At 41.5% G+C, this 26,237-nt stretch overlaps 1 protein-coding gene across 1 annotated transcript in view; it reads left to right on the plus strand.

Annotated features, from left to right (window-relative positions):
* The window catches only part of LOC116514896 (kelch-like protein 1), a 141,886-nt gene that overhangs the window by 30,000 nt on the left and 85,649 nt on the right, over window positions 1-26,237 (plus strand). Inside the window, 2 exon segments of the mRNA XM_032226716.1 lie at window positions 1,724-1,906; window positions 9,077-9,213. Coding sequence (XP_032082607.1) covers window positions 1,724-1,906; window positions 9,077-9,213 — 320 coding nt within the window.

Here is a 26,237-nt window from a genome sequence, read left to right on the forward strand (position 1 = left end):
TCTGAAAAATTAGGGCAAATGTTTTGTGAACAAGAATTATAACTGAATAACAACCAGGGTTCCAGTTATATAGGTAATAAAATGAATAATCTAGCTGTCAGTTCTGGAATCCACCTTCTTCTTTGGAGCTTCAGGGATGGCACACTTAGTGCTTGGGAAAATGGGAGAGGGAATTATAAGAAGCTGGTCAGTGGAGGGTTTCTGCTGGTTCGCACTGGATTGGGAGAACCGGATGGTGAAATTTACCAATCCGGTGAGAGGAGGTTCAACCGGTGGACCCAGAAGTAACTTCCGGAACGCCTGCCCCGGCCTTGTCGCTGCTCGCTCACCCCTGCCCGTCCAGAAGCCGCTCCTTCGCTCACTTCCCCCGCCCATCCGCACTATCCTAGCCCAATTCGGTGTCAAGTCCCATACCTGGGAGTGGAGGTGGTAGACGGAGAAACATAGAGAGGTCCATTCACCAGACAGCAGCGATAAGCTAAGGAGTTTTCTCCTGGATTCCCCTCTGTCTTGCCTCCTCCGTTCTCCCAAAGTTCTTTCCCCAGAGGGTGGTAGCTTTCTACTGGATTCCTCTCTGTCCTGCCTTCTCTAATCTCCCTAATTTCAGCCCTTAAGCCTCCAGTTGTCTATTTTTGGGAGGTTTTCCCCTCTCTTCCCCCCTTCATAGGAGTCCCAAAAAAGTTTTGCCACATGGCTTGGGGGTGGTGGTCATGTGACTGAGTGTGCATGAGTGATGTCAAGTTGGCCATACCTGCCTGGTCACATGACTGCCAAGCCATGCCCACAAAATAGGCCACACCCACAGAATAGGTTCTAAAAAACATTGAAACCCACCACTGGAGCCGGTGGAGGATTAGCCATAACAATAATCCCTTCTCTGGGAGTCAAGGAAGCTCAGCCTGCACCTGGATGGGGAGTGACGGGGGTTGTCTCCAATTGGGATGATGAAATGATTGGGCCATGTGCTGGACCTGTGGGTGCAGGAGATGGATCTTTACTTTCTTTTTGGATGGGAACAAAACTGGAACTTTCAGATTCAGGTTGACCCAGATATGCCGATAGGACATCTCTATTAAAATGGAACTTTGAGGAATTGCTAGAAGACCAGAGTTGTCTTTTGTGGGAGGTGTTACTTGGAACCCTGACTCTAGCTATGCTTACATTTTATGCTTTTTTCCTGTGTAATGTAATCCTATGTAAATGAAGATACATTTCTCAGTAATGACTAGTGGTGGGTTCCCACCAGTTCGGCCCGGTTTGACCAAACCAGTATTCGTTTGGTGGCCTAGGTTGCTGGAACTGGCAGTGACCCAGGCCTGCCACGCCCCTGAATTGGTTCTCCCAGCAGTGCTGTAGGCAATGCCATCTTGATTTTTTTTTGCTTCTGTGCATTCCCAGAGCATTTTTTCCTGCACTGTGCTTGCGTGACAAAGTGCTTGCGGTGTGGCCATGAATGAACTGGCAGTAGTGACTGCCAAAACCCACCCTTGGTAATGACATACTGATTTTGTACCTAATTTAGATAACGAAGACTTCTGTCAATTGAGATTTTAAGTCATGAGGGGCGGGGCGGCAAATTGACTTCTTATCAGCTTTGAAATGCTTTTGATTTAGTCATTACTTCTGGCAAACTATTCATCATTTCCTTCCTTCCTTCCTTCCTCCCTCCCTCCCCCATTCCTCCTTCCTTCCTTCCTTCTTTCCTTCCTTTCGTGATTTGTAGGCTCTCAGCGACCAACCATCCTTTGACTCCTCAATGCGATATGGACCTTAGCACTTCTGAAGAATTCTACCAAGCTGTTCACCATGCTGAGCAGACCTTCAGAAAAATGGAAAGCTACCTGAAGCAACAGCAACTCTGTGACGTTATTTTGATTGCTGGGAACCGTAAGATACCTGCACACAGGTATGTATTAAAGTAAAAGAGTCATAAGGAACATTTCTTAGGCAGGAGTGAAACAAAACCAACTGCAATCGCACCTCATTCTTGAAAGTACGCCATTGTATTTTTTAAAGTTGTTCAATTCTTTAAGAACATCTTCCTCTTAACAAACATATAATGGTGTAAGCCTATGAGTATGAAGAGTCAGTGTGGCATATACTTACCTTCCCTACTGGTTCACAAATGTGGAAGTTCACAAACTTCACTTGCACACCAGAGGTGGTATTCTGGTGGTTCGCCCCAGTTCAGGCGAACCGGCAGCTGCAGGAGGCTCCGCCCACACACCCAGACGTCACCACGGATGCTCTGCACATGTGCAGAAGTGCCCCACGTGCGCCCTTCCGGTTCCGGACTAGTAGCAAAGGTAAGAGGATTTCATGCCATCTTCGGTCCATGTGCAACACCTTCTACATTATGTAGGGGTGGGTGGCCGGAACCTCCCACAGCTGCCACCACTGATTTGCCCGAACTGGAGAGGACTGGCTGAATATCACCTCTGTGGAGTGTGATGATCTGATCGTTGATATGATGGTTTTAGTTCCTACCTTGACATTTTGTTTAACTATTTGTGTTTTTATAACTAAGGTTAAATTTTTATTAATGGTCCACTATAACCACAACAAGAAGCTTGCTTGATTGGTAGAGGACAAAATTCTAGCTAAGATAAAAATTGGAGAGAAAAAGGTTTAAACTATGTAATAGAATTTATGTAGCTCTCTATATATTTTTGTCAGAGCCGAGGTGGCGCAGTGGTTAAATGAAGCACTGCAGGCTACTTCAGCTGACTGCAGTTCTGCAGTTCGGCTGTTCAAATCTCACCGGCTCAGGGTTGACTCAGCCTTCCATCCTTCCGAGGTGGGTAAAATGAGGACCCAGATTGTTGTTGGGGGCAATATGCTGACTCTGTAAACCGCTTAGAGAGGGCTGAAAGCCCTATGAAGCGGTATATAAGTCTAACTGCTATTGCTATTGCTATTGTTTGAAGACTGAACATATTAGAAGCCACACTGATTGTCACCATTGCACAAAAGCAAAGGAGCCTTAAATATTTTCTTTCTGTATTTCTTTCACCCCATCTCTATGTATCAGATTTATTTTTTAAAAAAACCCTAGCATTTAAGTTTTGTCAGATGCACTTTGTTAGTAAAGTACTTATTTTGCCAACTAAGTTCTATATGAAAAATGCAAATTCTGTTCTTTTAGCGCAAAGTTGGTATATAATGGGAAGATGGATTTTCATCCATATCTTGACTGAATTTGATTTAACAGCTATTGCAGTTCAGTAGCAATCAGAACTTTTCGGACCAATAAATGATAAGGGTCGTATGTTTGCCTCTGAAATAAAGCTGAATCACACAATTCATTATCACAGTTAAAGATGAAATTGCATGGATAGTCTATTTCAGATTTCCAGGTCATTTGAAAGCATGTTTTTCTTTTTGGAATAGCTAACACATATATAGTATATTAGCGGTATGCATTTTTGGGGTTTGGTAGCCCAGCTGGGGGGGAAGGGTGTAGAGAGAACCAGGCCATGTGTTGTGGCTCGCCAGTGGCCAGCGAAGCTGGTGGCAAATTCAGACAGTGAAGAGGTTGGGAAGCAACATGGGTCGGTCCTGGATTCTGGGGAAGGTTCTGATGAGTGCTCTGCATTGGAAGCCAGAGCCATCAGTTATCAGCTGCCTTCAGGGTCGGAGATCAGTGGGGCAGAAGAAGAGATGGAGTCTGTTCCCATGAGCTGCCAGGAGAAGGCCTAGATCAGAACAGAAGGTCACAAAAGCTGATCGCATGACCCCCTGGACACTGCAACCTTCATAAATATGAACCAATTGCTAAGCATCCAGAAGTAGATTGCTACTGGTTCAGCCCAGTTCAGCCGAACCAGTAGCAATGGCAGAAGACTCCGTCCACCCACCCGGACGCTTCTGCTCATGTTCAAACACACATGCGGGTATGAGCGAACTGGTAGTAAACCGGTTAGCAACCCACCATTGATGGGGATGCTGCATTGGTTGTAAGTGTGAAAAAAGGTCACTTTTTTCAGTGCAGTTGTAACTGTGAACGGTCAGTAAATGAACTATTGTAAGTTAAGAACTACCTTGTTATCCCCTATTAAAGACAATTGAGGCATTGAATGCTCTGGAGCGTAGGAAGAAATTTTGGTTTTCATATTGTTCCAATTTGGGCACAAATCACTTCAATTTGGGAACTAATCAAGGAACATATGTGGAAGCAGAAGGTTTGATTAAATGTGTTCTGGAAAAGTTAAAACTGGTTATATTTATAATCCAATTCAATGTTGGAGTCAAAAGCTTTGGACTCCACGGATGCAGCAATCCATGAGAGAGGCAGGGTTTGTGAGTCTATTTCTTGTAGAATTTATTCTTGTGAAGTAGTAGTGATTAGAGGCGGGAAATATTTAAAATACAATTGCCGTAGTGTGTAGTGATTCTCAATCATCCAGGCCATTTGTTGTGCTTTTAAATTGTTCGTATTGTCTGATTGTTTGTCTTACTTTTTGTAATTTCCCCTCCCTTGGCTTTTCTTCAGCCGCCCTGAGTCCCTTCGGGGAATAGGGCGGCCTACAAATTGAATAAACTCCAAACTCCATCGTTGTCCCAAAGGTGCTTTTTATGAAGAGAACTGGACTTTCTTGTTGTTGTTTTTTTCCTTTTGAAGGCATTTCCCTTCTCATCTAAGAAGTTTCTTCAGCTCTGACTGGATAGCGGGGAATGGAAGAATTTATATTCCTTGCACACAGATTCCCAAATGCTTCAACAACCCTCTAAAAGGATGCAAATGATCAGCTATCTGCAAGGAATATGAATCCTTCCATTCCTTCCATCTTTTTTCAAAAGGAAAAAAAAAACAAGACTGTCCAGTTGCTGCCTGAAAAAAAAAACCCTTTGGGATAACCATGACCGGGATGACTGAGAATATTTACAGACTTTTAGCCATGCAATTTGGGATGAACACCCTTTGAATGAGGTGGGAGTAGGAATGGATTTCCAGGGGAAAAAAATTGCAGAAAATTTTACCACAGGAATCATTAGCACCACTCAGGTCACCCCGAAGACACAGATAAACCTCCAAGTGCTTCAACGATCCTCTAAAGGGATGAAAATGGCCAGCTGTCTGCAAGGAATATAAATCCTTACATCCCCTACTATCCTGTCAGAGCTGAAGAAGCTTCTTGGGTGAGAAGTGAAACGTCTTCAAAAGAAAAAACAACAACAAGGAAGTCCGGTTGCCTCTTGAAAAAGCACCTTTGGGACTATTGACCTAGGCTACTTAACCAAAACTAACCATTTCCTCCGGCCCTTGAGAGTTCTGAATTCAAGAGCACATGATGAATTCAGGAAGATTTCCTGAATGAGATTAATTACGAGGCACTATTTAATAATAAGAAAAAGTGAGGGAACAATGCAGACGTGAAGAAGTAATGCTGCCTAATGATTGCAGTGTTGGAAGAAATATCCATCTGGGTTCAGTTCCAAGCAGGGAGAAAGATACTGGAAACATGATGGCTCTTTGGAAAGATGGTTTTAATGGTGAACAGGATCACGTGCCTTGAAGATGTTGGGTGAAGAAGAAAAAAAAAAAGAGCAGAGATGCTGAGAGTTCTTGAGTTTTAGGCCCTCTCTGGTCTTTTGAATTTGAGCTTGTGTTCTGATTGGTTGTCAGACTCCCATGGGGCCATGCAGGGGCAACTCTGTAGGCTGTTCTGAGTGCCAGGCTTGGTTGAGCCTTGCTGGGTGATGTAATCTTCCCAGGTGCCATGTGGTGAGATGGGTAGAGGGCTAATCCTACCTTTGTTGGACCTTGGGTGAGGACATTTGCCTATGAATAGACCTAGCTATCTCTTTATCTCTTAAGTGCGGACATCTGCTGTGGGCTATTGAGGAGGGTGGGGGCTATTAAGAATGAGTCTGCTTCCTGCCTCTAAAACAAACCATGTTTATCCATTTCTCATCCAAGGAAATATAATATTCTGCCTTTTTAATATTTCCTAGAATGTTTCATTCTTCTAGCAGAGGGCTAACTTCCTACAGCAGCTTCACTTGTCAAAACAGAGATAATGCTATAAAATGCATGAAAAGTTCAGGCATTTACCTGCTTTCAGGTCTATCGCATAAGAAGCATAATCAGAACGCAACAGAAAAATCTGGAAACTTTCTCCATTGGGACTGATTCTATTATAGATCGTAATGATCATTTTAGATTTTTTTTTCCCCACTAGCCATGAACATCCTTAATGGCCGAGTTTATTTTGTAGAGAAAAGCACTTAGGCTACCTTTCATTTTGCCAATGACAGCTGTGTCTTTATTTTTCTTTTTTTCCAAGGCAGAAGGAAAATGGGAATAGTAATATAATAGAAAGGTACTTCAAGGTACTTTCTCAATTTCCTGAAATTTGGTTTTATGCATATAGACAAAAATTTTCTTTTTCACCAAATGTTTTTATCATTATAATCTATCTTTTCAAAGAGTTTCATTTTCGCTCTTGTTTGGCTTGTGGCTCTCTTCCTCATAGTTCTTCTGCTTTGTTCATCTGCTGTTAGTGTGGTTTCATTGATGAAGACAGTGTGATTTTTATTGTGCTCTTTGATTATATGGCTGGTTTTGTAAGCTAGCTTGGGTGCTGCTATGACAAAAGAGCAGGATAGAACTCTAATAAACAATTTGATATCCTGCCTATATCCAGGAAATGGTTTCTACACCATGTAAACCAGTGGTGGGATTCACTTACCTTTGCTATCGGTTCGTAAATGTGAGCACGCTCATGCAGAAGGTCGTGCATTACATTGGGGTGGGTGGGCGGAGCCTCCAGCAGCTGCCGCTATCATTCGCCCGAATCGGTAAGAACCATCCCACCCTGGTGTAAACAGATGTTCATGAAAAATACTCAGTGGACATATATAAGACATGCAAAGCCACATAGTTCCACTTGGTATCTGTGTGGAAAGTGTGAACAATCCATCATATATCAGTGGTGTCTGGGGGCTGGATTCGGCCCATGGGGTCACCCCAGTGGTGGGTTTCAAAATTTTTTAGAACCTCTTCTGTAGGAGTGGTCTGCTTTGTGGGAATGGCTTGCCAGCCATGTGATCGGGTGGGCATGGCCAACTTGTAAAATGTGGTGAAACTCAGCTTAGCAACCAAAATGTTGGCTCAGAAACTCTGGCATTTGAAGCACGAAAGTCTTAAAGCTGTCACATTGCAAGTCCCTTGCACCCCTAACCCTTTAGAAAAAAAAACCCAGGGGTGTTCAAACTTGACAGCTTTAAGACTTGTGGACTTCAACTCCCAGAATTCCTCCTCCAGTCATGTTGACTCAGGAACTCTGGCATTGAAGTGTGCAAGTCTTAAAGCTGTCAAGTTACAAGACCCTTGCACCCCTAACCCTTTAGAAAAAGAACCCCAGGGGTGTTCAAACTTGACAGCTTTAAGACTTGTGGACTTCAACTCCCAGAATTCGTCCTCTTGCTCTTCATCTTGATGATGTGTGGACGGGTGGTGGGAGGGAGCTGGAACTGGTTCTAAACAGCACTGTAAATTTGTGGAACCTCTTCTATAGAAGAGGTTAGAACTGGCAGGAACCCACCCCTGGAAACATTGAAGGACTGGCCTCTGGTGCTTCTACCAGTGAAAATGGAGCTTGAATGAGCCGAGGTGGCGCAGTGGTTAAATGCAGCACTGCAGGCTACTGCTAGATCAGCAGTTCAGCGGTTCAAATCCCACCGGCTCAGGGTTGACTCAGCCTTCCATCCTTCTGAGGTGGGTAAAATGAGGACCCAGATTGTTGGGGGCAATATGCTGACTCTCTGTAAACCGCTTAGAGAGGGCTGAAAGCCCTATGAAGCGGTATATAAGTCTACTGCTATTGCTATTGCTATTCATTGGTGGAGGTTGGAAGAGGCCGTCACAGATGAAAATAGAGCTTTGGAAGTCCATTTTCACTGGTAGAATGCTTGGGCCATAGCATAGCATAGCACAGCATTTTTTATTGGCCAATTTGTCTTTGGTGCATATGCTTTCAGTATACATAAAGAAAAATAAAACATATTCATAAAGAATCATAGGACACAACACTTAGTGATAGTGATATGACATTATATAATATGATATAATTATTATATAATTATAATAAACATTACATAATTATAGATAATTGTAATTACATACAATTATAAAGTAATTAAATATTATATAATTATTATATAATATGACAGTGTTAGTCATATTGATGTGGCCCTCAATGAAATTGAGTTTGACACCCCTGAACTATATAATCACATCTTTGAAGGCCATCACATCTGGCCAGATCTATCCAATAGAGACCCTCCACCAAGGAATTTAATTTGGGCACTTAGACATGGATGAGAGAGGCTTATATATGGATTTATGAATAGGGAGAAATATTGATCCCACAAATGATAGGACAGTACCAAAGGGCAGAAGAAACAGGAGAAGAAAATTATTTTCCTAACAAGGTATATAAAATATGTGACCCCGTTTATTTATTTATTTTCCAAAAGCAACCTTCACCAAAATAAATATTTGGCTGCTTACTTGATGCTTCGATGTACAATGTTTGCTTCCTGTGTTTTATTAAATGCTAGCAGAGTAAGACTGCTCTGTACTTTGAGTTGGGAGAGAATGTGATTCAGTAGAACTTGTTTCCAAATGAATACTTATAAGGTTGCCTTTTTCCCAGGCCAGAGTGTGCTAGGTTTTTCATGACTTTTGAAAGTTTAGTTGAGAGCCGAGGTGGCGCAGTGGTTAGAGTGTAGTACTGCAGGCCACTTCAGCTGACTGCTAGCTGCAGTTCGGCGGTTTAAATCTCACCGGCTCAAGGTTGACTCATCCTTCCATCCTTCCGAGGTGGGTAAAATGAGGACCCAGACTGTGGGGGCGATATGCTGACTTTGTAAACCACTTAGAGAGGGCTGAAAGCCCTATGAAGCAGTATATAAGTCTAACTGCTATTGCTATTGCTATTGCCATTGCTACAACACTCGTCGCGGGTTGAGTATTCTCAGAAACAGACTCCACTGAAATACAGTACGCTAACAGAGAGATGTGTTCCTTCTCTTTCTCCTCATGCCTTTCTCTCTCTTCCTACCACCCCAGGCTTGTACTCAGCTCAGTGTCGGATTACTTTTCGGCCATGTTTACGAATGATGTTTGCGAAGCCAAACAAGAAGAAATCAAAATGGAAGGCATTGACCCTGGTGCCCTTTGGGATCTCGTTCAGTTTGCGTATACAGGTAAATCCTCGTGTGTTGAATTGTACTTTCAGGAATAAACCCTGATTCTCCGATTCATCTTTCTTGAGCAACCATAGAATATTAATACACCAACAGTTTATATAATCCGGGTTAATAGATGGTAGGAACTGCCAAAGATATCATGCTGAACCAGTGAAATTGAGGCAAAGTCTCATCGCTGCTCTTCTAAGGGTGGATTATTTGTATAGATGTTTCCCACAGTTGTTTATAGGGCATCCACAGTTTTTTCATACTGTTGTCTCCAAACTGGAGCTAATTTTATCAATATTAACAGGGAAAAAGCAGCATTCCATTCCACTGCTATTAGGAAAACAAGAGGATATATTCCAGTTTGTAACTTATGATTAATGATTGCAACTATGATTTATAATCTATAACCTATTACTTGCTGTTTGTATGTATGCTGTGAGTTAATGCACCGGAGACAAATTCCTAGTGTGTCCATTCACACTTGGCCAATAAAGAATTCTATTCTATTCTATTCTATTCTATTCTATTCTATTCTATTCTATTCTATTCCATTCCATTCCATTCCATTCTATTCTATTCTATTCTATTCTACAAAGCACCAGAGGGGGAAACAAGAAGCAATGGGTGGAAACTAACCAAGGAGAGAAGCAACTTAGAACTAAGGAGAAATTTCCTGACTGTTAGAACAATTAATCAGTGGAACAATTTGCCTCCAGAAGTTGTGAATGCCCCAACACTGGAAGGTTTTAAGAAGTTGTTGGATAACCATTTGTCTGAAGGGGTGTAGGGTTTCCTGCCTAAGCATGGGGTGGACTAGGTCCCTTCCAACTCTGTGATTCTATTCTATTCTATTCTATTCTATTCTATTCTATTCTGTTCTGTTCTGTTCTGTTCTGCTCTGCTCTGCTCTATTCTACACTACCCTACTCTACCCTACCTTACCCTACCCTACCCTATCCAACCTACCTTATCCTTATCTACTGCTATTGCTATCCTATTCTACTCTACCCAGGTGAGTTTATACATCAGAGACAAATTCCTTGTGTGTCCAATTACCTTTGAAGAATACAGAATTCTATTCTGTTCTGTTCCCTTTCATTCCCTTCTGTTCCATTCCACTCCATTCTGTTTTGCTCAACTCCACTCCACCCTATCCCACCCCACCCCACCCCACCCCACCCTCCTCTTCTCTGCTCTGTTCTGCTCTATTCATTATTTCCTCCAACCCAACCCCCCCATCTATAAAAGTAGTTCTGTATTTAGTTTATCTTAAATTTGTGCTTTTAGCAAGAACGATTATTTAAAATGAAAAACAATTGAAGTTCATAGTTATGACTAATACAGTTTGCTGGTTAAGGAACATATTGTAAATGGGAATGCATTAATGCAGAGTGTCCTCAGGGTGCAATCGAAAAAGACAAGATGATGACACATAAAAATACCGGCAGATCTTTGACTGCAATATTCTAGTCATCATCTCGACTTCTTTTTTTTTTTACCCTGTTCTGTTTTATTTCATCCTGTTGATCAATAAATACCATTTCCTGCCTCTTCTGTGGTTTTTAAAATCCTGTTGGGCTTAAAAGTACTAACATTTGTTTCTTGTGTTATTCTTGTGCTACTGAAGCCCAAAGAAAATGTGTGTGTGTGTGTGTGTGTTTCTCTCTCTCTCTCTCTCTCTCTCTCTCTCTCTCTCTCTCTCTTCTTTTCTAGGATCTGGACCGTGATCATAAATTTAAAATACTATTTCTCATTCCTAGGAAATTGGCTAACTTAAGAAAATATTGCACACAATAACTTGGAAACTCAGACTAATACCTCTGTACACATTAGTATTGATCCTTGAAAAAAAATAGGTTCATCAGTGTCCCACTGATGAATTTTTAAGGCCAAAAGTTTATACTAATCATTCATGCAGCCATCTCTCCAGGAGAGTCCATGGCCAAAACAAATATTCTACATTTGCCTTTCAGCTTTTTCTCCTCTCTCCTACAAAGAACTAACGTATTGATTAAAATACTACAGATGCTTCAAAACTAAAGGAACATTAAATAAAACATTTTAAATTAATATTTCCGCTTGCGACCGCAATCCAATGCATAAATTACTTGGACATGTAAGCTCCATTTAACTTAGTGTTTACTTCCAATTGTTTTGTTTTTGCTTTAACCAAAGCTATTCAACCAGGTGAACATGCAATATTTATGTTTTAATTTGAACTTTGGGAAATGTGGCACGCAGTTGTTAATGTTCAGATTGCCTGCGGGAAGACAAAACTCCATTAAAGGAAACGAAAGACAGATAGGCCGAATGTTTGGAGATCCTTCCCTCCCCCTCTTCATTTTCTGACTTCTTCTCTGTCATGTCTAGAGGACTAGTAGTAGCTTCTTCAAGAGAGCAACTCATCAATTTGTCAGGGTTCCAAGTAACGCCCCCAATGAAAGAAGGCTCCATGTCTTGAGGCTCCTCAAAGTTCCACTGTTTGTCCTTTTATTTTTATTCTGTACCCCCTTCCCTTTCTGATTGTTAGCCGCCCTGAGTCCCCCGGGAATAGGGCGGCATACAAACTGAATCAATCAATCAATCAATCAATCAATCAATCAATCAATCACTTTATTAGAGATTTTCATATTCGCACATCTTGGAAAACCCACATCTGAAAGTTTCCTGGTTTTCCTCACCCAAGTGAAAGTTTGAGTCCCTGCCCAGCACCCACATGTCCATCACATGGTCCAATCAAAGCACCACCCCAACTGGTGATGCCTCTCAGTCACCTCATCACAATTGCAGGGCAAGATGACTTTCAGAGAAAGAATGTTATTATGGCCACATATCACCCACACTCTATATAATTCCCCACCCCTCATGTTCCCACAGTAGAAAATGTGGCAGGCCTGAAGGCCCAAATGTAAAAGATGGCTTCCAGGTCTGATACAATCATTAGTTTTCTGGTCAAAAATTGGCAGTATGGTTTCCGTGAGCCATTGCGGATGTACAAAAATGTGATGATGTTATCCATTCAGTCCAATCTCTTGGTGATCCTGTGGGCCAGGTCTCTCCACATCTTCTGATCTTGTACTGCATCTATTCTCTGACTGATACAAGCTTTGATGGTGTCCATCCATTGTGTTTTGTGATGTCCTGGTTTCCTTTTACCCCTAAGTCTTCCAAAAGTAAGTGAATTTTCGAGCATGACATGGCCAGAAGAAGGGAGACACAGTTTTATGATTTTCCATAAAGGCATATTGTCAGGGTTCAGACGGATGCCCAAATTAACTCATGAGCTTTGAGCCAAGTTTCAGAAGAAATCCAGTTACTTATTAGGAGCAACATGTCAGCACGTACCCAAGTGAAGTCAACTCTGCCCCATATAATTTACGGCTCAACTATGACCCTGTTCTCCCCTCCTCCCAGGGTGTGTCATAAATCACATTCTCCAATGGAGCACTTTCGTGGGCTGTAGAGATCATGCCTTTTTCTGGCTGGCTCTGGTAACCTGAGATATAGCCTTGAGAAAGATATGCATGGAATGTGCTTCCAATCATGGCTGCCGAGCTGCTCCGTCAGTTCTCCCCCCCTCCTCACTATGGCAACTTGAGAGCAGGCCAGGAATGTTTTACGAGTTGACATGTATGCTGAGTATATTTGATCAACCCAAAGGAAACCACAGGTGAACTCCCATATGTTGCATCTTATACCCAATATCTAATCTTCACCACACCCATCATATCCCTAACAATTACAGGTAGTTCTCAACTTTCAATAGTTCATTTAATGACCATTCAAGGTTACAACAGCATTGAAAAAAGGACATTGTCATTTTTCACAGTTACGACCATTTTCCTTTGGATGATATTTTATAAAAGATCTTTCTTGACGTACAACTACTCATTTAGTTTAGGTTTAGGTTTATTGGATTTATATGCCGCCCTTCTCCCAAGGACTCAGGGCGGCGTACAACATAAAAGAAAACACATATTACAAAAATTAAAAGGGACATTAAATAAAGTCACCACTCAAAGTTTCAATGGCACTGAAAAAAGGTGACTGATAACCATTTTTCATAGTTACGACCTTTCGTAGCAGCCCATGATCCAAATTCAGATGCTGGGCCATAGGTTCATACTTATGATCGTTGCTGTGTCCCAACATCATGGGATCCCCTTTTGTGACCTTCAGACAAGCAAAGTCATTGGGGAAGACAGATTCACTTAACAACCAGGTTACTCATTTATCAACTGCAGTAAGTCACTTAGCAACTGTGGACACGAAAGGTCGTAAAACAGGGCAAAACTCACTTAACGAATGTCTCACTTTACAATTGACATTTTGGGCTCAATTGTGATAATAAGCTGAAGACGACCTGTACTTTCTCTCCATGTCGAAGATTTCCCTTTCAAGCATGAGAGGAAATATGTGATAATTTGGAAATTGACCTCCAATGTAGTTCAGAAAGATTTAATTCTCTGTGTTTAACTAAACATTCCTGGAGTTACATAGTGGATTGTCCATGCCAGTTACTTTTCCTTATCCTAAGGATACAGAAGTATATGGATGTGCATCTACTGTATAATCATAGACCGTATTTATTCTATGGATAAATATTTGCCTTATACACAATGTATATTTCATATTACAATAACATCTTGATACAACATAAATATTATGCAATCGGTAAGGCAACTGATGGATAAACTAACACTTTTCACAAAGCGGATATTACAACCTGTTTGAATGTTTATGTGTGAATTTGTACCTAGATAGCTAGAAGCTTGTCCCAGCTTCTGCCAACCTAGCCGTTCGAAAGCATGTAAAAATGCAAGTAGATAAATAGGAACCATCTTTGGTGGGAAAGTAACAACATTTCATGTGCCTTCACCATTTAGTCATGCCGGCCCCATGACCACAGAGACGTCTTCGGACAACACTGGCTCTTCGGCTTTGAAACGGAGATGAGCACCACACCCTAGAGTCAGGAACGACTAGCACATATGTGCGAGGGGAACCTTTACCTTTACCTTTAGTTAGAGTTACATTTTATATCTAGATATTTAATCACAGATATTGCCAAATGATCCAGCAAAGGCAGTTTGTTCAGTGAAAAATGTAGATTAAACCTAGCTTTAGAAACCTCCATTCTTATTTGTAGAGCAGCAAACCCAGGACTGAGACGCTGAGGTTTTGATTTAAAACTCTATGAGGCCAAGCAAATTAGTTTTACAGGATAGGTAGTATAAGAAGAAGAATAAACATGAAAGTATAAAATTGTAAATATGTCTCAAGAAGCAATAATGTTTCTTTGGCAATGCAGTACTCTCAGAAGAATGCCTTTAGCTGGCAGGTAAGGAATGTCTTAGGCATGTGGTGGCTCAATGGCTAAGACGCTGAGCTTGTCAATCAGAAAGGTCAGCAGTTCGGCGGTTCGAATCCCTAGCGCCATGTAACGGAGTGAGCTTCCGTTACTTATCCCAGCTTCTGCCAATCTAGCAGTTCGAAAGCACATAAAAATGCAAGTAGAAAAATAGGGACCATCTTTGGTGGGAAGGGAACAGTGCTCTGTGCGCCCTTGGCATTTAGTCATGCCAGCCACATGACCACAGAGACATCTTCGGACAGCGCTGGCTCTTTGGCTTAGATATGAAGATGAGCACTGCCCCCTAGAGTCAGGAACGACTAGCACATATGTGCGAGGAGAACCTTTACCTTTACCTAAGGAATATCTTAAACTACAACAGGCTATATCGGGGGGAGGGAGGGATGAAAGAAGAGAAACTAATATTGCTAATCGTTCATCCCCAGACTAGAAAGTAAGAAATGAGCCAAGGTGGCGCAGTGGTTAAATGCAGCACTGCAGGCTACTGCTAGATCAGCAGGTCAGCGGTTCAAATCTCACCGGCTCAGGGTTGACTCAGCCTTCCATCCTTCCGAGGTGGGTAAAATGAGGACCCAGATTGTTGGGGGCAATATGCTGACTCTCTGTAAACCGCTTAGAGAGGCCTGAAAGGCCTATGAAGCGGTATATAAGTCTACTGCTATATACTGCTATATAAATGGATCAATCAATCAATCAATCAATTGAAAATTTCTATCAACCAGCACTGGACTAGCATGGTTAATTAGATCCATAAACTTTATAGAAGCAGGATTCTTTCTGTAGGGTAGGGGTGTCAAACTCAAGGTGCTTAAATCCGGCCTGTGGGGCCAGCCTGGAAATAGCAAAGGACCAGCTCACAGTGCCCCTGGCAGCCAAAATTGGACACGGGGGGGGGGGTTTGCATGTGATCCTCATGCGGCCCATTTTCGGCCTGGATGGCCTCCTGCAGCACTTTGCCAGCCAAAATGGCCCCTTGGCTTCTGCTACTGCCAGTTCGCTCAGGGATGTGCTTCAGGCGCGTGCACACTTGATGCACACTATGCGTTCATGCACAGTAGTAAAAAGAAAGCTTCTGTGATTCGCAGAAGCAAAAAAACAAGATGGCTGAGATTATGGCGCCGCTGATAGTACCAGTTTGTGGGTGTGGCAGGTCTAGTTAGTACCTACTCGGCCGAACCAGGCCAAACTGGTAGGAACCCACCTTTGCTCCCACTCTCTGTTTTGGCCAGTAGGGTGCTACAGGATGTGTCTATCCCCTCTCCCTCCACCTGGCCAACCTGTAGAAGAGAACTTCAATGCTGATCCAGCCCGCAAAGAAATCCAGTTTGACACCCCTGCTGTAGAGGATTGATTCAGTCTGAAATCTCTCTGTCTCTCTGTCTCTGTCTCTGTCTCTCTGTCTCTGTCTCTCTCTGTCTCTCTGTCTCTCTGTCTCTGTCTCTGTCTCTCTCTGTCTCTCTGTCTCTCTGTCTCTCTGTATCTGTCTCTGTCTCTCTCTGTCTCTCTGTCTCTCTGTCTCTCTGTCTCTCTGTCTCTCTGTCTCTCTGTCTCTCTGTCTCTTTGTCTCTCTGTCTCTTTCTCTCTCTCTCTCCAATACATACAATACAATACAATAGCAGAGTTGGAAGGGGCCTTGGAGGTGGAGGTCTTCTAGTCCAATTCTCTGCCTAGGCAGGAAACCCTATACCATTCCAGACACATGGCTATCCAACATCTTCTTAAAGACTTCCAGTGTTGGGGCATTCACAACTTCTGGAGGCAACTTCTGTTCCACTGATTAATTATTCTAACTGTCAGGAAATTTCTCCTTAGTTCTAAGTTGCTTCTCTCCTTGATTAGTTTCCACCCATTGCTTCTTGTTCTACTCTCAGGTGCCTTGGAGAATAGTTTGACTCCCTCTTCTTTGTGGCAACCCCTGAGATATTGGAACACTGTTATCATGTCTCTCCTAGTCCTTCTTTTCATTAAAGTAGACATATCCATATTCTACAACTGTTCTTCATATGTTTTACACTAATTTAGCCCCCTAATCATCTTCGTTGCTCTTCTCTGCACTCTTTCTACAGTCTCCACATCTTTTCTACATTGTGGTGATCAAAACTGAATGTAGTATTCCAAGTGTGGCCTTACCAATGCATTATAAAGTGGTATTAACACTTCACGTGATCTTGATTCTATCCCTCTGTTTATGCAGCCTAGAACTGTGTTGGCTTTTTTGGCAGCTACTGCACACTGCTGGCTGATATTTAAATGGTTGTCCACTAGGACTCCAAGATCCCTCTCACAGTTACTACTATTGAGTGAAGTACCATATATACTGTACCTGTGAATTTTGTTTTACTTGCCCATATGTAGTACCTTTCTTTTTTCACCATTGAATTTTATTCTGTTAGATAGCGCCCAATGTTCAAGTTCTCCTTTTTGTTAAATCTCTTAATTGAATATTAAGAAACATGAAAACTTGAATGGGAATGCCTAGACGTAATGTGGTTACATGAACTCAATACATGGTTTCATTACAGCAAAAATGAAATTACTGTTTCATTAGGACTTGTTTAATTCAAATGGTATGCATTATGCAAATGTATGAATAACACATTGCTGCAATTTATGTGTGTTTTGGCCAGAGTATTAATTTTATAACCTTCCATATCATTAGACCCAGACGGATTTTCTCTCTGTTGGTTTAGAAAAGGGAGTTCTATGTGTGATAGGAAGTAAAATTTTCCTTATTTGTTTGCATATTATCTGAACACTCAAACAAGATTACATATATAGATTTAGACATCTAAAGTCCTTCAAGTGTATATACAGGAATTGGCATTTTCTGCCTAAATTGTTGTTGCTGTTGGGTGGGTGGTTTTTTTGTGTGCATATGACAAACACACACACACACACACACACACCAATTCATCAAGGTTGTTGTTGTTGTTGTTGTTGTTGTTTTTGGTGTTTTGTTGCTTTTGGTATTTTTTTGAGAAGAGAGAAATCTCCACTAGATTTTGTCATCATAGATTGACAAAGGTGGGGTAAATGAACATTGGACGGTTGTGGTTTTGTTTCGTTTTATTAAAACTAGTGTAGGTATAGAAAAATGAGAGAAATCCCTTCATCCCCATCTCATGTTTGTTTCACACAGAAAATGAACCGACTAAATATAGATAGTTATGAACAATGTGATGGAAGGGTGATGGACAACAAAATATAGCAATAGCAGTAGACTTATATACCGCTTCATAGGCCTTCAGGCCTCTCTAAGCGGTTTACAGAGAGTCAGCATATTGCCCCCAACAATCTGGGTCCTCATTTTACCCACCTCGGAAGGATGGAAGGCTGAGTCAACCCTGAGCCGGTGAGATTTGAACCGCTGACCTGCTGATCTAGCAGTAGCCTGCAGTGCTGCATTTAACCACTGCGCCACCTTGGCTCTATGAAGCGGTATATAAGTCTACTGCTATTGCTATATTTTGTTGTCCATCACCCTTCCATCACATTGTTCATAACTATCTATATTTAGTCGGTTCATTTTCTGTGTGAAACAAAATATAGATGCAAGCTTCCTTAAAAAGGCAGAAAATAAGTGTCACAATTGCAATATAACTTCAATATAACTTCAAACGTGTAAACTGATGGTTTTTTTTGAAAACCATGATCACTATTTTTCTTCTTGCCTCATTATTCCAGAAGTGATATTTTGAAAATGGCATCTGAAAAGCTTGTGCTTCATAACTCATTTTGTTTTGATAACAAATTTAAAAAAGAGGTAGCAATGGAAAAATATATTATTTGGACTCCAGTAAATTTTGATCAATACACAGTTCTCTCTCTCTCCCCTCTTCTTCCTCCTTCCCTCTCTCCCTCCTTTTCTCTCTCTCTTTCTGTCTCCCCCTCTCTTTCTCTCTCTTCCTCCCTACCCTCTCTCACTTTCTCTTTCCCCCTCCCTACTCCCTCTCTCACTTTCTTTCTCCCCCTCCCTACCACCTCTCTCACTCTCTCTCTCTCACACACACTTTCTCTCTCTTTCTCTCCCCTTCCCTTTTCCTTTCTATCTGTCTCTCCCCCTATTTCTCTTTCTCTCTCTTCTTATTTCTCTCTCTCTTTCTCTCTCTCTCTCTCTCACTCATTTACTCACACACATACAAAGAGAAATACAAAAGGAAATTATCTTGTTTAAGAAGTTTAGATAGAAATATGAAATACAAATATCCTGTGCTCTTAAACCTCCTCCTCATAAACATAGTACTCCACCAAAATTATGATAAAAGGTCTCAAAGGTTTCAGATTTCATTGCATTTTGCTTTGTTTGTTTTAACACCTGGAGGTGCAAACTTTAAGGTTACATTCAAGGGAGCCTACAGGCATCTTTCAGAGTTTTCCAAGATGTTCTGTAAATATCTAACTTGCTCAATGCCTCTCAAATACCTAAATTATGCAAAGACACCACTTCTGATCGTAGCATTGATTAGCTTATTTTTATTTGAATTTTTTTTAATTGAAATTTTTATTGAAATTCTTTTGCACCATCCAAGGTAAGTTACACCATCTCTGCAGTACAATGAAGAAAACAAATACTGCCACCCAACTTTAGCAAAACGGTTCAACATAAAAACGCAACACTAACAATATCTAGCAATTGCAGGAACTGAGCCGCCATTAAAAAAAAAACAGAATAACTAAAATTACAAGAATTTTAAAATCTTACTCTGGCTCCGAAAGAGCCCTAAAGTGAACACTAGAGAAACAAGAGTCATCATTCAGCAAACAATGTTTAGTTGTTGAAATGAGAAAATTTCATGTAATTTCAAGTTCTAGAAGGATGCAAAAAATAAAATGCAATTTTGCTTTTTTTTGTTTTTGTTTTGCATAGAACAGAATAACAGAGTTGTTATTCTTGGAGGTCTTCTAGTCCATCCCTCTGCTTAGGCAGGAAACCCTGTACCATTTCAGACAAATGGTTGTCCAAATTCTTCTTAAAAACTTCCAGTGTTGGAGCATTGACAACTTCTGGAGGCAAGTTATTCCAGTGATTAATTGTTCTAACTGTCAGGGAATTTCTCCTTAGTTCCAAGTTGCTTCTTTCCTTGATTAGTTTCCATTCATTGCTTCTTGTCCTACCCACAGGTGCTTTGGAGAATAGCTTGACTCCCTCTTCTTTGTGGCAACCCCTGAGATATTGGAAGACTGCTATCATGTTTCCCCTAGTCCTTCTTTTATCTAGATTAGCCATGCCCAGTTCCTGCAACCGTTCTTCATATGTTTTAGCCTCCAGTCCCCTAATCATCTTTGTTGCTCTTCTCTGCACTCTTTCTAGAGTCTCAACCTCTTTTTTTTTACTTTGTGAAAAGCAGAACTGAATGCAGTATTCCAAGCATGGCCTTACCAAGCCATTATAAAGTGACATTAATACTTCACGTGATCTTGATTCTATCCCTCTGTTTATGCAGCCTTTGGTTCTTGAAAGGAATATAATCATTCTTAAAGTGTGCTTCTGGTTTTAGTCTCTTTTTTCTTTCACATCAGGCCAAAAGCAGGATATTACTAAACGTTTTTCAAGACCAGAAATCAATCTTGGTTCAGGACCTAAGAAAATATTCCAAAGGCAATATGCCTTTACGGTTTGTCCTTGATTTTAGTTCTGCTTTAAAAAAACAAAACAAAATTCTTGTCTTTGGATCTAATCATATTTGTTCAAACATTTAAACTCAGGTATCTTCTATCTATCTATGCAGTCATTAAAACAAAACTATCATTCCTTCAAGAATCTCCTTACTGTTCCTGTATTAGGTTTCTTTGGCAATTTTCAGTTCTAAATCAATTCTTTCAAACCACCGTGTAGTAATCAAAGCATTGTGTAAAGCTATTATCCTCTGTAAACCCAAGGTGCGCTCTTATATAACATCAAATGAGTAATATGATAGAAAGCACAGAATCTTTTAACCTTGCTAGGATGAAAATGGATAGTTTTCATGTGTCAGTACATAATTGCTAAGCTATTAGTTTAAGTCTTCATCTACTTCAAGCATCCCTGCCACAAAACTTGAAAGAACAGCTGATAGGAAGACAAAGTTTCCTCAAGTAATTTGAGAATAGCGATAGCAATAGCACTTAGACTTATATACCGCTTCATATTGCTTCCCAGCCCTCTTTAAGAGGTTTATAGAATCAGCATATTGCCCCCAACTCTCTGGGTCCTCATTTTACCAACTTTGGAAGAATGGAAGGCTCAATCAACCCTGAGCCAGTGGGGCTCAAACTACCAAACTGCAGGCAGTCAGCAGAATTAGCTGCAATACTGTGTCCTAACCACTGCACCATCATGACTCTGAGAGTTGAATAGTTGAAAGGCATTGTGGTTGCTTTGTAGAACACTACAACAATTTACATGAGAGTGTGGTAGAAATGGATCCAATATTTGAAAGATAGATCTTATCAATGAAATAGTGCCAAGATTTACAAGAGTTTTTTTTAAAAAAAATGTATATGGACAGACATTTAAGGTTGTTGTCATTTGTTTCTTTTTAATCAAAACAGTTGACCTTGGGCTGTTCCAGAAGTATATCCATTATTTGAGATGGAGAATTCTAAAGCTTACAATTTTTTTTAAAAAAATATCCACTTGTTTTTATCCAAAATGATTGGTAGTTCTTTTATTAGGGGTAATTCCAAGAGAGTGATCTGATTTATTTACTACTAAAGTTAGTCCCGAGAACATGCATTGGAAAGCAAAATTGTGTATCAATCTGTACACAGAGCACCTGCCAATTATAAGGATGTGTGCAGGACTGAATTAGATGAATGCAATTTATACAGAAAAAGGGATACGGTGGCTCAGTGGCTAAGACACTGAGCTTGTTGATCAGAAAGGTCGGCAGTTCGGCAATTCAAATCCCTAGTGCTGCCTAATGGAGTGAGCTCCTGTTCCTTGTCCCAACTTCTGCCAAACTAGCAGTTCGAAAGCATGTAAAAATGCAAGTAGAAAAGTAGGAACCAGCTTTGGTGGGAAGGTAACAGCATTCCGTGCACCTTCAGTGTTTAGTCATGCCAGCTACGTGACCACGGAGAAATCTTCAGACAGCGCTGGCTCTTCGGCTTTGAAGTGGAGATGAGCACCGCCTGGGAAAGGTCATTTTTGCCCTCCCAGAGGCTCGAGGAAAGCAAAAATCCCCCCCACTGTGATGCAGGAGGCCAAGTAGGCCACAGCCACCATGGCCACACCCACCAAGCAACCGGGTAGAGAACCGGTGGTTAAAATTTTTGAATCCCAACCCTAATTAGCAGTCTTTCTGAGAGTCGCTGAAGCCACTTGGAGGTTTATCTGTGCCCTCAGGGTCACCTGAATAGTGAAATCTCCTGTTTACAACACAGTCCTTTGAGCAGTTCCACAAAAGTTCCACACCCATTTGCACTACTCAGATGACCCTGAAGCCAGTAATAAATCTATTTATTAATAATAAATTATTATTTATTAATAAATACATAAAGTGGCCTCAACAACTGTCAGAGATAGTGCTAACGACCAGAGCACTACAAGGAATATAGATCCTTGCTTTCTCCACTATTGGATCAGAACTGAAGAAGCTTCTTGGATGAGATGTTTTTGTTGTTAGTTGCAAAGTCATGCCCAACCCATCGTGACGCCATGGGCAACATTCCTCCAGGTCTTCCTGTCCTCTAACCATCCTCTGGAGTCCATTTAAGCTCACCCTGATTGCTTTGGTGACTCCATCCAGCCACCTCCTCTGTCGTCCCCTTCTTCTTTTTCCCTCAATCGTTCCCAGCATTAGGCTCTTCTCCAGAGTCCTTCCTTCTCATTAGGTGGCCAAAGTCTTTGAGTTTCATCTTCAGGATCTAGCCTTCTAAAGAGCAGTCAGGGTTGACTTCCTCTAGGACTGACCGGTTTGATTGTCTTGCAGTCCAAGGGACTCGCAGGAGTCTTCTCCAGTACCATAATTCAAAGGCCTCAATTCTTTGGCAGTCCCTATAGGCCAACTTTCACAGCCATACATTGCAAATGGGAAAACTATAGCTTGAACTATATGCACTTTTGTTGGCAGGGTGATGTCTCTGCTTTTTAGTATGCTGTCTAGATTTGCCATAGCTTTCCTCCCCAGGAGCAAGCGTCTTTTAATTTCTTGGCTGCAGTCCCCATCTGCAGTGATCTTGGAGCCCAGGAAAATAAAATTTGTCACTACCTCCATTTCTTCCCCATCTATTTGTCATCATTTGAAAGGGCCAAATGCCATCATCTTAGTTTTCTTAATGTTGAGTTTCAAGCCAACTTTTGTACTCTCCTTCTTCACCCACATCAAGAGGCTCTTTAGTTCCTCTTCACTTTCTGCCATTCGAGTGGTGTCATCTGCATATCTGAGGTTGCTGATATTTCTCTCAGCAATCTTATTTCTAACTTTTGATTCATCTAGCACCACCTTTCTCATGATGTGCTCTGCATATGAGTTAAATGTATAAGAAGCAAAACGGCTTTAAGGAAAAACAAAGTCCAGTTGCATTTTGAAAAAGCACCTTTGGGATTTTTATGAACTGAGAGTATGTTGCCTTTACTTCTTTCCCCTTTGTTAGGTGAAGAATATTTGTCTTTTTCTCAGATGCTTATGAATGGAATCTTTTCTAGCTCGTACTTCCCCAAGGTTGGATGTCATTCTAAACCAAAATATAAAAATTAATATGACGGATGTTGCAGCATCCATGTCAAGTATAATCTCAGTTAGCAATTGGCCTTTAAGGCTTAGGATATCATAACAGTTTTAAATCTCACAGCTTTATTTTTTTTTCTCCCAGTGGCCCATTTATCCTAAAATTATCCTACGCGATTAGTTTTAAATAAAGAGGCAAACATCTGAAATATTTATCACTCTGATTATTAACTTAATTTATGTTTTGGTGGCCAGATTAAATTAAAATGTTTACTCAGAGATAGGCAAAAAAATTGAAGCAAATTTATTAACATCTGCAAGTACTCAATAGCCTTTATTTTCATATTATGTCCAATAAATCTTCTCACCTTACTTAATGCATTTTTCTCCTTCTCACTTTAATCAATTCTTGCTTCAAACTTGGAAGCCTTGGGATTTAACGTCTCATTCTTACTTATTGATTTTGAGTTGGATCCAAAGCAATAATACTTACGAGTATATTAGATATTGTGAATCAAGGGGTTTTAAGTTGATTATGATTTAAGCCCACCCAAATTCAACGGGACTAGCTTAACACTGGTTACATTTCAGTTCTGCTTGTACTAATCAGTGGTGTGATTCAACTGGTCGAACAACCGGCGCACTTTGAGTGCATACAGTGGGTTAAAACAAAGCTAAAAACTTAGCGTATTTTTCGGAGTATAAGACCCAGCAAGATTTTGAAGAGGAAATTTTTTTTTTTAAAGTTTTTGCACTCTGCAAACCTTGCAAAAATGGGCCTCTTTTTTACCCCCCAAAAGGCATGAAGAGCCTTTAGGGGGCTTGCAGAGTGCTCCTGGTGGAGGTGGGGAGGCAAAAATGAGCAAAAATTGTCCATTTTTTTGTAGAAATGAGCCCATTTTTCATTTTAAAAAGGGCATGGATAGCCTTTAGGAAGCTTATAGAGTGCTCCTGGGGGCTGGCAGAGGGGTAAAATTGAGCAAAAACTGGGCTGTTTTTGGCTCATTTCTGCCCTCCTTAGCCCCCAGGAGCTCTCTAAAAGCTTCCTAGACTTACTTGGACTTAATCTTCGTAAATGTCAACGTCCATAAGGCAGTGACCGTTGCATTGTGAAGGCCAGATAGAGGCTGTGCATAGCCATTTTACTGAAGGGAACAGGGTTTCGGGAGACATAGCAATAGCAATAGCAGTAGACTTATATACCGCTTCATAGGCCTTTCAGGCCTCTCTAAGCGGTTTACAGAGAGTCAGCATATTGCCCCCAACAATCTGGGTCCTCATTTTACCCACCTCGGAAGGATGGAAGGCTGAGTCAACCCTGAGCCGGTGAGATTTGAACCGCTGACCTGCTGATCTAGCAGTAGCCTGCAGTGCTGCATTTTAACCACTGCGCCACCTTGGCTCATCATAAAGACACACCCAAATTTTCAGCCTCTTTTCTGAGAGAAAAAGGTGTGTCTTATACTCCGAAAAATATGATACCTTGTACTGCAGCTGAGGTACATCAAAAGAGCTGTCTGCCCTGCCTATCAGCTGAGCTAAAAACCAAGGAAATATAGGTGAGCATAGCCCAGGGGAGAGTGGCCGGGCCCACCTGAAGTTCAGAGTGAACTGCTTCACTCTCAGCTGATCTTTGGAGCTACCGGTTTGCCTGATCAGGCCCAAACTGGTAGAATACCACCCCTGGTTCTAATCCATTGAGGTTGATTTCTCAGAAATGCAGCAAGTCCAACCTTGTTTGCTTTCAGTAGATCACAGGAGCTGGCTCTCCTCATCTGAGCTTAGAAGCTCAGCAAGATAGAACCAAGTTAGCAAAGGACTGTAGACTCAGGGGTAGGCTGCTACAGTTTCGCCTGGCTTTGGGAGAACCTGTAGCTAATGTTATGGCCGGTTCAGAGAACCTCCAAATTCCATCCCTGTCTGGCCCCTCCCACCCTGCCCCAACCTGTTTGTTTGACTCATATGCCATCCATCTCAGCTACAAGCAACTGGGTGGCTTAAAAACATTAAACATTTTGGATTACAACATATAATATGGTTACAGGAAGTCTATTATTTGGAAAAAAGTGTTGTGGCCTATCAGTGGAGCTGGCATCATATTCTGAGAGTGAGGAGGTTGGGGAGGAACATGGGCCAGTCCTGGAGTCTGGGGAAGGCTCTGATGAGAGCTCTGCATCAGAGGCAGAGATGGGGACAAGGCAGACTGGCAGTTCTCAGATAGCAATAACAATAGCAGTTAGACTTATATACCACTTCATAGGGCTTTCAGCCCTCTCTAAGTGGTTTACAGAGTCAGCATATTGCCCCCACAGTCTGGGTCCTCATTTTACCCACCTCGGAAGGATGGAAGGCTGAGTCAACCTTGAGCCGGTGAGATTTGAACCGCCGAAGTGCAGCTAGCAGTCAGCTGAAGTGGATGCAGTACAGCACTCTAACCACTGCACCACCTCGGCTCTTCAGAGATGCCTTTGGAGCTAGACAGCAGTGAAGCAGAGGAACAAGTGGAGCCTGTTCCCAGTATGGGCATGTGCAGAGCTGCCAGAAGAAAAGAACAGCTAAGAAATCAGGGTCGACTTGAGAGTAAGGCCACAGGTAGATGGTGAATGACCCCTCCCATAGGAAATAAAAGACGAGCAAAAGGGGAATGGGCTTTTGCAGGAAACAATTTGTTTGTTCATTCTTTCATTCATTCGTTAGTTTAGGGAGTGTGAAGATCTGCCCATGAATCTAAGAAACTCTGTGCCAATTTTTTCCTTGCACAGCACTGCGTTTGGAAAATATTTACATGGCAGCTTTCAAAGCTAGATAAGGTCTGTGGCCATAACTTCATCTTTGAAAGACTGTTTGCCAAGCCTTTGCTGAATTTGAATGGGAGGAGTACACATTCATTTAATAAAAGGGGTTTTGTCTGGACAAGGAATCTGCTTCATGCTTTTTGGGGAAGCTTAGGTCAGAACAAAGGGAGAGATGCAATTTTAAAAACTAAAATTGGCCATTTCATCCATTAG

This window comes from Thamnophis elegans, chromosome 11, assembly GCF_009769535.1.
Source record: "Thamnophis elegans isolate rThaEle1 chromosome 11, rThaEle1.pri, whole genome shotgun sequence".
NCBI lineage: Eukaryota > Metazoa > Chordata > Lepidosauria > Squamata > Colubridae > Thamnophis > Thamnophis elegans.